This window comes from Polyodon spathula, chromosome 2 (assembly GCF_017654505.1).
Source record: "Polyodon spathula isolate WHYD16114869_AA chromosome 2, ASM1765450v1, whole genome shotgun sequence".
Classification (NCBI taxonomy): Eukaryota; Metazoa; Chordata; class Actinopteri; order Acipenseriformes; family Polyodontidae; genus Polyodon; species Polyodon spathula.
In genome coordinates, this window is record NC_054535.1 from 88,602,200 (window position 1) to 88,612,982 (window position 10,783).

At 34.6% G+C, this 10,783-nt stretch overlaps 1 protein-coding gene across 1 annotated transcript; it reads right to left on the reverse strand.

The window, feature by feature from the left end:
• Window positions 1-2,922: 2,922 nt before the first annotated feature.
• Window positions 2,923-6,045, reverse strand: LOC121303135 (putative COBW domain-containing protein 7). Its single transcript, XM_041233629.1, has 4 exons — window positions 5,172-6,045; window positions 5,022-5,087; window positions 4,329-4,458; window positions 2,923-3,635 (listed from the first exon to the last, which is right to left on the reverse strand). The coding sequence occupies exons 2-4, from the start codon at window positions 5,040-5,042 to the stop codon at window positions 3,562-3,564; spliced, it is 225 nt and encodes a 74-aa protein (XP_041089563.1). The 5' UTR covers window positions 5,043-5,087; window positions 5,172-6,045; the 3' UTR covers window positions 2,923-3,561.
• Window positions 6,046-10,783: the final 4,738 nt, after the last annotated feature.

Sequence of the window (10,783 nt, forward strand, 5' to 3'; positions counted from 1 at the left end):
TATTTTTAAACAACATTAACAGAGTATTTTCAATTCACAACAGGATCTTCATTAAAATGTAATAAAGCAGTAAGAATGTGGGAAAAGTAATTTAGACGTAAAATGTATCACACTATCATTGCAATACATTGTGTGTGAGAGAACGAGCTTAGGTTAACGTTACATACACGTTTCTGATTAGAGAAATACAACATACAGTACTTGCTCTGTGGGAGTTTAACAACGGGACTCCGTTGTGAATATTAACACCACGCCTACGATTAAAACTCTGTGTTGCTGTTTCTTTCCCTAGACCCCCAACTGTTCCGTTTAGCCTTCTATGTTTAGGTAGCTCCCAGGTGGTTTGGCCATGAAAATGGCCTTGGAACTCCCCGCTTGCATTAGAAAAAGGTGCTAGATAGCCCATTAACCAAAGCAATCGGCATCTGAATGAAATAGGAAATGACACAGCAGCAACAGACTTAAAAAACACCTTATGGGCATTTTTTATTAAACCGCATGAATAGATATACAAATCCTCAAAGCAACCTGAGACTTGCCTATTTATTTAAACAGTGCTACATCATGTTAATCTCAATTGCAAACTGTAATGTAAAAACAAAAAAAAAGAAAAAAGAATGAAAAGCATAGGCCTACCCCACTTCCCTATCCTGCTCATATAACCCAAATAGCTTGTTTAATCCCTACCAGTTGTTCGCTACAATTCTTTAAGAGCTTGAATCCTCTCTGAAGACAACAACATTAAAAAATAAAAAAAAATATAAAAAAATCGAGCATTCAGTTTGTAAACATGAAGGCTTCTATTTTTATAAGTGCCTTTAATCAAGTAGGGTATTTATTGTTTATTTGCCGTAAAAAGGTAGACATTTTACAAAACTGTATATAATATATATATTTTTTTAATTAAAATTTGACTGACGTTTAATGGCGTGAAATGCATTACACTTAAAATAGCTTGTGAGAAGTATGTTTTACATTTAATTTTGTATTAAAATAATGTAATTACTTCTTATAAATAAAAAAAAAAAAGACAGTGATAGGGGAAAAACACAAAATAAACATTTTTGACGTTTCATTTAAATAATATAAGAAGGTGTCTAAAATATCTGTATAAACAAATCGGTCACTTTTTTTTTTCTTTATTTACGTTTAGTGGCACTGCAACGTTTCCATAATGCATCCAATCTTATTTCTCCTTCAAGTGTAAGTTTGAGCTCTATAATATAATGTATTCAATTGCATACAACTCTCCCATCCAATTCCAATTACCCCGATGCGTTCCCAGCGCATACACTTCCTGGCCATTCAGAGTATGAATGACCGACCACCAGAAGAGAATCCATCTACTTACCGCAACATAAACAGATACGTGTTAATCTGCCGCGATTTAAAAACCAATTCTATTGTGAGAAAATATACCTCAATTCGTGAAATCTGACACTCACTGACTGGTGTTACTTAACATACAGGATGGGCAACTAAAACAACACCACTTCAGGAAATTAAAGCTGCAGTTACTTTCGACAGTCATTTCATGTGAATTGCCTATTGATATGGACGCAGTGTCGTGATCGGCTTTTTCTTTGAGAGTCGTGCTTCTTAAACAGCACCCAAATGTAGAACACTGTGTTTGCATTACAAAGAAGTTAGCGCGAATATGCCGGATTATATTTTAACATTACTTTTAAATAGCATGAATCTTTATTTCTATGTTGACTCAGTTAAAAATGGGTTAAGACTATACTATCCTTAGTTTACAATCAGGAACTTTTCTTAAGAATTCCTAAATTTAAAAAAAAATAAAGTTACCACCGCTTTTAAACCTTTCCAGTGCTGTTCATCTGGTAAATGCTGTTGGAACATTTCTTAAGACATACAGCTATGGCCAGGTGTTTTGCATCTCCTAATTTTGAGAAACTAGATGAACATCATTTAGATATTTTATTTAACATCATGCAATATTAAAAAAAAAAAAAAAAAACACACACACACAAACTTACAAAATGATATCACAAGAGTCTACCAGAAGCCATAAAAGATGTTAAAATGTCACATTTTTCAGTTTTTGGTTAAGTATATGGAAAACTACAAAGTAGTATGTAATTCAATGTTAACGTAACATTATTTAGCAGGTTTCATTCGAGTTCATGAAGCAAAATGAGTTTATGTTATAGGATTATGCAAAACCTTTGTCCATAGCTGTACACACACACACATGTGCCATTATTTACACTAAAGAAGACAACATCCTCAACCACTACTTTTAGGACCAATCAACATGAACCAAGGCAACAGGAAAATGATAGTTTTTTTTTGTTTTTTTAATATAAATGCATTTAGGTGGTCTTGTCTATTTTGCATAATCTCAATCTTTATTTTACATGCACCCCCATCCCATTAAAAGCATATTAAAACATCAGCCAGACATCAGATGCTGTTATGCAATAAGGACACTGAAAAAAAAAAAAAAAAGTTCTGATAAATTCAGATTAAACCAAGGTATTTCTCATCACTGGTTTTACAGGGCAGCTTTGTTTGCAAAGGATTTAGCCAGGCATACTAATGTCATACTGTTTGGGTCTTAATAGTATCAGAATAGTACATGCATCACTACCGGTCCAGTCCTGCATTTCCAAGCTAATACATGGATTTTAATCATTTTTTAAAATCCCCCCCCCCACACACACATTTTAAAAAACACATTTTTGTTAATTCGTTCCAGCCAACACCTATCTCAGAAATTCATTTATTTCAGAAATGCTAAAAACAAAAGTTTTTCACAAGTGTATATGAAAAGCAAAAACCATATTGGTATAATGGTATGCTTTTTGCAATACATAAACATACTGCAGCCATTCTCAATGTGTTTTATGCAATACCCTTGAATAATAAAAACAAACAAAATATAAGATAGACAAAACATTAAGATTACCATCAGTTTGTATTTAAGATGACAGTTTAGCAAACACTGGGTCTGTGAATGTGCGGTTTTAAATTTCTTCACTGCCTTTATATTAAAAAAAAAAAAAAGGCATCAGGTTCTGTAAAGTTTTTTTCTGTATTCGCTGTTTTATGTTTGTTAGCATTTTAATTTTACAAAACTTGTACTAACTAAAGTATAAAAAGAAACATCAGTTATAAATGAAAAAAAAAACAAGCAAGGTACTTAACTGGTAGTAATGGACATAGTGAGGTGGTTATACAGCCCCAGGCATTTTATATGGAACTGCGATGGGGTGGGGTTTTTGTTCACACTAGCAGACCTTTGTTAAGAGTTAGCGACTCATGAGGCTCTGTATGGATGTTAACAATGGCTTACAAGGATGACGTATTATTTATTCCTGTAAACTGTAGTTCATTTGACAACCTATAATGAACAGCTAAGAGACACACTATGACTTTTTCTTTACTGATTCAACTCTCGCATAATTTCAAATGAATTTGTTTAATGTATTACATAAAGGCAATATTTATAGAAGAAAACACATATGTATGTTTTTTTTTTTTTTTATTGGAATTCTAAATAAAATCTTAAATGAGAATCAACAGGGAATGTTGTCTTTAACCACTATCTTCTTGGTTTAGCACCGTTGCAATAAACAGTTGCTCTAGGACATCTTTATCCAGATGTTTGCCTGAAAAAAAAATAAAAAAAAATAACTGACACTCAGACTTTAAAACAGCCCTATTATATAACATATTAAACAGTTTCAGTGTTTTATATTGAAATAACCACCCAAAGCCCTTCTGTGAACTCAAGATGTACCTCTTCGACGCCTGCCACCTGCTAAACAATCGACGCATCATTTGGGATGACAATTTGACTGTGAATATACACGCTAAGAAGTGGCAAGTACCCGTAAGCAACCTGGAAGAACCAGAGTTGTGAAGAGGAGGACTGGCATAAATAACTTTAGAATGTATCTGAAAAAGCCATCCGTCTTGAGTGGAACTACTGTTCTAATCCTAGATAGCAACCTGCCAGCGGAACTGAAGGAAGGACTGAGAATTCCCCCTGGACACAGCCAGTGGCAGTTCAAATTGGATTTTTTTTTTTAACTAGAAAATTGTCTAGGTTTTATGGTATGGTAAAGCAGAAACACAACTTGCTTATCTAGAGTATGCTGTGATTGAGTATAATCATTTGGAGTACTACAACTACAACAGGAGAGCTGCAACAAGCTGTTTCAGCTTTTGCATTACAGTTAAAATTACCTTTCCTGTTTCCCGATTTCAGTGCAATACATTAGATGCATCATCATCTTGATGCTACATAGAAAACTTTGTAATACATCAGTAATAATCTGAATATTTTTAAAGACATTTACCTATAAATACCAGTCTGTTTGTTCTTTGTTCTCCAGCATCCCATGCCACTCGAGTCTCCTCAAGATCATACAGCTCATGAACGCCCTGGATGATCATCTGCTGTGGTTTATCCTTTACTGATACTAGCCCCTGTTAAAGAAAGAGAAGGATTACAGAAGTTCAGATTATTTTTAAAATGACCTATAAAATGTAAAAAAAAAAAAAAACATTATTTTCTTTCACTTCAGTTTCAAGATTTAACTGCCACAGACGATTTAACTATTTGATCTTCACAAGTTTAAAAACGTGAGGAAGTCTAAAGTAGAAAGAATAAAGAAACAGTTGCATTGCTCACTAAGACCAACAGCACTTCTACAGTGAAACTACAGTACAGAGTTTAAGTAACTAATAATGCTGTGTTGCAGTTGGACCCATATCTATGTATCTGCTTAAAGACCTCTACAATTCAAAAACATTTATGAATTTACATTACAAATTAAACAAGTTCCTTAAATACTATTCTTAAAACTTGTGCTCACAAAATAAATGCATAAAAAACACTGATGAATGAACAAGCCATATTTTGGTATATTTGACATAGGTTGTTACATTATTTGGTATGTGGAAAATAGTTCTCCAATTTGAAGAACCATCTGGTATGTACTCACTCATCACAAGTGGTCCATGGGTTCCTATATTCTCATTAGAATTACCTTAAGTCGTATCACATTCATTGCGCTGCCTGTTTTGTCTTTAACATTCTTTTCCCACAGAAGGTTCTGTAAAGAAAGAAAATACATGTTCTTTTAGTTTAGTGCTGCAATTGAATAAGAGTGATTTACAAGGAAGAATAAATGACACACCTGAATAAACACATTTAAACGTTCTTCTGAAATGCTCCCTGGTACTTCAAATGTAACAGTAATGATACTCTGAAAAACAGCAAATTAAGTCTGTCAGTGGCCACAAAAAATATGCTGCAAATATAACATTTTACATTAAACAAGCAAGCTGTGACTTCAAAACCATCAGTAACGTGAGAAAGTAATCGCACTGACCTATATCTACCATATGCAAAATTTTAAGTGTGATGTACAGGCAAATGAGCAGATGCCTCCAGACAACCCCAGATTGTGAACATACATACTAAAGAATTTCCTTTTCAAGTTGTACCATATTGCATGGGTGGATTTCAAGATACGCAAAAAGATTAAAGTACAACATAAGGACCAAGTTTCGTCCAGTGTCTTCAACAATCATTTTATATACCGTATACCCACATAATCTAATGACATTGAGGTGGCATGAGACATGCTTTTCTTTATTGCTCTGAACAAGTACAATATGTCAGGAACATACCTGTTAATGTGCTTCTAGGATTCTGTATATGCAAAATATTTGGCAGAATACCAAGGCTGTTTGTGAAGGTGTGTGGGATTTACTTGGGTTTATAATACAACAAAAATAAATACAAAAAAATTGCAAGAAATACCTAAATATGTAAATATTGTAAAAAACTGTAATATTTGTCTGTACGTGAAAATGCATTATATCAACAATTACCACTGCTATATAGTGGTACAGCTTGTCAGTCACCTTTATGTTTTCACCTACAGTTAAAAAATAAAGGTGGTTAGGAAATTCCCTGAGTGTGAAAGCCATCAAGGCTAACGAGAAACCATAATCTGGTGTGGAGGTGAGCAGGCTCTCGTTCGCTCCTTATCTTTCTGGCCAGCATCGCTCGACACACTGCAGCTACACAACTTGGTAGCATCAGTGCAAAAAGTAAACAAACGTTTTTTTAAATTATATATATAGTATATATATATCTATATATATATATATATATTATATATATATATATATATGTGAAAGTACCGATTATACATACTTGTCTGATTTATGGAACAGACTTCAATATCTGTTTAAATATAATATGCAAGGAGTATGTCTCGTGTGATGGGAAATCCACATTATTTATTTTTTCTTAACTCAAGAGTTTTTCTGTTGGGAATGTATTAATTTACAAAAAAATCCAGCAACTTGTATCTAATCTCATCACCAACCCAAATGTTAATAATAAACATGGAGTTTTATTTTGCATATCTCCTTTTCAAAATTAGCATAAAACACTAATTTGACACTGTTATTCCAACTGTCTATTTGAACTTCACAACCCCCCCACCCCCTCCCAAAAAAAAAACAAAACAAGCATAAAAAAAAGTTATTGTATGAAACAGTGGAGGGAACTAACTATATGGTCTATTTTTGTGCAACCGCATACATCTGAGACTGAATTTTGTTAAATTAATTTATACATTTACACTGTTTAACAAACATTTTTTTATGAATCCACTGTATCCAGTTGCTTTTTAACTATTTGCGCTTGAATACTTGAAATGGAAACCTTTGTACTGTTAACAAAAAACTGTTATTTATACACAACATAAAAGCACGATATTGTTAACAACAGCTTTAGCTTTATAACAGGCCTTGTAAAAGGGCTAGGGAATTGGGGGTACTAAAACTCAGTGACTAAAGCTTCTCACGTTTCACTTTGAATTGGTGTCGCCCCATTGACTTGGAGAACTTACAGCTTCCTAATTATCTCTGCACAACTTTCATGTGTGCAGCTTGTGCTGAGTATATGCAAAAACATTACATTCCAAGTCCATGCTACTTGCCTTTCTTTCCCTGTAACTTTGCACTCAGCTAGGAAAGGCATTTTGCAGGTATGAGGTATTGTGCGTAACTGTTAAAGTTAAACATTTCCTTTTTATTTAGTATAACAACAGAAACTAGGAGAGCCATTTGCATGAAAAGAGCAGCTGGCTCTGTCTCGGCAGGGGGTTCTTCTATTGCTAAAAGTGGCTGAAGAAAACAGATGACAATACAAACATTTAACCCCCTCCCATGAGTGCATTAAAGCTAACACAGAAGCAAGTATCTTACTGGGGCACCCACCGCTCAGCAGAGAACAAAGTAATGAAAATAATTGTGGAACAACACTTCTTTCAGCAGAAACAGCAGGCAACAAGTGTGAGAGGAATTCAGTTAAAACAATATGCAGCACGTTTAAGACCTTGAAATGTGTCACTCATTAAGCTAACCTGACAGTAATTATAAACTGCCTGACAGCAAGCTTGGATGGTGGATTGGTTAAGCTAGCTCATTACTTAGTTATTTCCTTGTGTGGTCAGTTTTTGGTAAGTATTTATATATTCAGTTTCTGTAGCAACAGCCAATACAGATACTAATTTTACTAAGAATTTCCTCTGGATCCCTTGAAATCACTTAAGAGTATACTTTAAGGATGTCATACTATACATGTAAATGAATACAAGCCAAATAAAAGTTAACATGATTCTTTAGGGATTAATGCACAGTTAACTGTCCAAAGCACAACACCCTCTGCTCAGAAAACCACATTGAAAATGTGGACAAATGCATTTCTTACTTAAATACCGCTAGTTGCTTAAATGCACTCTTGTCAGAGGCCTTAAGTCAACATAGTGCATCTGAGGAAAAGGACCCAGGAGATCTTATGTTTGATTCTACCTTAACCACCTGACCCAGTGAATGACCTTGGGCAAGTTACTGGACCTCCTTGTGTTTCAGTCCCTCCCAGGTGCAAAATCCTGCAAAAACAGGTCTCTCCTAGGAGTGAGATGGCACATCACAATTGAATCACATTAGTATAAAATAAATCTAACAGTGACAGGTTATATTTTCAAGAGTCAAAGTTGCACATCTTGTTGAATCGTTGGGGCCATAATGGTTTAATACATTTAAAACAGAGACTTTGTTTTTTAAAGGGTTGAACGACAAAACCTGGCTACTACTGTGGTGATAAACTGGTTTCGACTCAGAAATGTGTTCATGTTTTGAGGGTTTATTCCCATAGTTTGGGTTTGAGTAGTACAGATGTGAAACTGAGACAACTGCCGTGAATATGAAAATTAAATTCCAATGTCGGTTGCATGGGGAAATCAGGTTTCTTCCTTAACCTGATAACAACCAATCATAAGATGTACGCAGGTATTGAAAATAAATAAATTAATAAAACGTACACACTGATATAAAAGAACCAGTATCATGGAATCGAATAAAATCGTATTAAATCCTGTTTAAATTATTTTTTTTAGTACGTACTCTACCGATTACACGCCTGCAAGGACAATAAATCGTGGTCTGCGTGACGTATGGCACGCAGTGGTCTGTGCATGCGCGTATTGCGTACTCGTAGGCCTACTTCTTGCTGTTTGAACTCTACCTTGCTCTTGATTACTGTAATTTATGCAGTATCATCATGACCAGCGCTAAATGATCGTCAGTTTCACTTAAGGACAAACTGTACATATTATTGGAGAAAAATTAAAGGGACGAAAGCAGTCAGAATGATATTGTCAAAGAGCTCAAGTTTAAAAAGCAACAGTCACTGAGGCAGTCGTCTAAGGCCCTGCCCACATCAGAGCAAAAAAAATCGATAACCAAGTTCAAAACCGATTTGCCTGAACCCTAGCCCATCAGTGTTAGAGAGTGCAGATTGCTGTAATGAAACCGGGTTATTGTTTTTTTTTTTTTTTTTTTTTTTTTTTTTTTTGTTTAAACTTAGCTGTTATTGAAAAAAAAACACTTAGCTGGATGACTGTATCCCAGAAACCACTATAATTTATACACATTCTTTCTTTCTTTTTTCCCCCTTGTAAATGTTGTTTATTTTCATTGAACACAGGAGCACAACGGAGGAGCTACGAGAAAGTGCCTAAGTAATCAAAGGGGGAATAGTTTTTTATGGGGGGGAAAAATGCCCACGCCATAGTAAATAAATTGGATGGGAATTTGGACAAAGGAAAAATCTGGGGCTGATAAGACGTTCTTTAATTTATTTAAAAGTCAAAATAAAGACCTTTAACTTGCTAATAACAAGGTTCTAAAATGCTAATGTGGCCAGGGCCTAAAAGACTCTTAATATATTGTACAGGCAATGATTACTGTACTGTACCTGAACTGACAGTTTGTATGGTAATATTTATTGACTTGTATATTATTTTTATTATTATCAGTTTTATTATTTCTATAATGTATTACTACTGTACTTTTTTATTGATTAGTTTATTTTACTAATTACAGTACAGTATTATTCAATACATTAGTTACATGTTTTTTGTTATTTTTTTATAATTAATTTAGCTGTATTAAATAATTAAAATACAGAATCTTACATACTGTATAGTAAGTAGCACAGGTACCGTAATCCATTTTATTGTAGTGTATTGTTTGTAATCTATCGCTTGCTTGTTCAACAGTGAATCAGAAGTAGTATGCTTCACCTCAGCTGACCTCGCTCTGGTCCGAGTAAGGCGTCCGGGCCCAGCTTGTTGCAGCGAAGCTTGTCTGCAGCTTGTCCCCTAATCTACGTGTATGAAGTAATCTGTTTTCAAATCAAACTAGTAACTGTCACAGTATACCTATAGCAAAAGCTTACCTACACCATAACCCCGCTAATTTTCAAAGTAGGTGCTTTGAATGACAAGCGCTGTAGCTGTCAAATGAAAGTGCACAGTCGGTACAGAGCTTGATGACTGACAGTCATTTAAACGAATGAGAGCATTCTGGCGCTGCTTCAGTCAACGAGATCTGTCAGAACAGGATGAAATGACAGTGACAGTAAAACTACAGTAGATCAGTGACATGACTGACAGCGACCCCTAGCCATTCAAAGTGGAACGGAGACGGGACAGACAGTAAGTACAAAAAAAACAAACAAGACTACAGATATTTCTAAATAGTGAGTTGTTTTACCGACATTTATCCTATGTAAATTTATTTCAGTTGAACTCATATTTTTTGGGAATTCAACATTTAACAAGCTTTACGGATTACTAGGCCTAATCAAATTGCAAGCATAGATATAATAATCCTGGTTACTATACTATAGAATGCATTTTTAAAAAATGTGTGGTTAATTATTACTGACAAAACTGTGGCTAAATTATGATAGTTATAAACTGTGGGAGACAACTGCAGTGAATACTACCGCAATTAAACCTCAAAAACTAATATCTTAATCCTGACCTAAAGAAGCACCCTTGTTACTTAGTGTCAGAGCTCTGCTACAAACAGTCAGCAATGCCAAATTCTGTGGTGGTTTTATTACACGGGCTGCAGCCAACTTGAGATCCACACATGCAAATGATTATCATGCAACTGACTGACCATATCACAAGAGCATAATCACCGAACAAAGACTTGACACGCATCATTCCAGTGTTATCGGGCTAGGGGAGGTTTGCAGGCAAGCTATTCTTATAATGCATATTTTAACATTACTTGGTTGTGGCCCTAATAAAACATTTAAAACTTCAGCACAACAGTATAATGTTACTGGAGAACCGGAAATAAAATACATATAGAAACAAAATAATTACAACGTGTAGTTATGCTGGCACAGATAGATATTCTCATTTTCAAA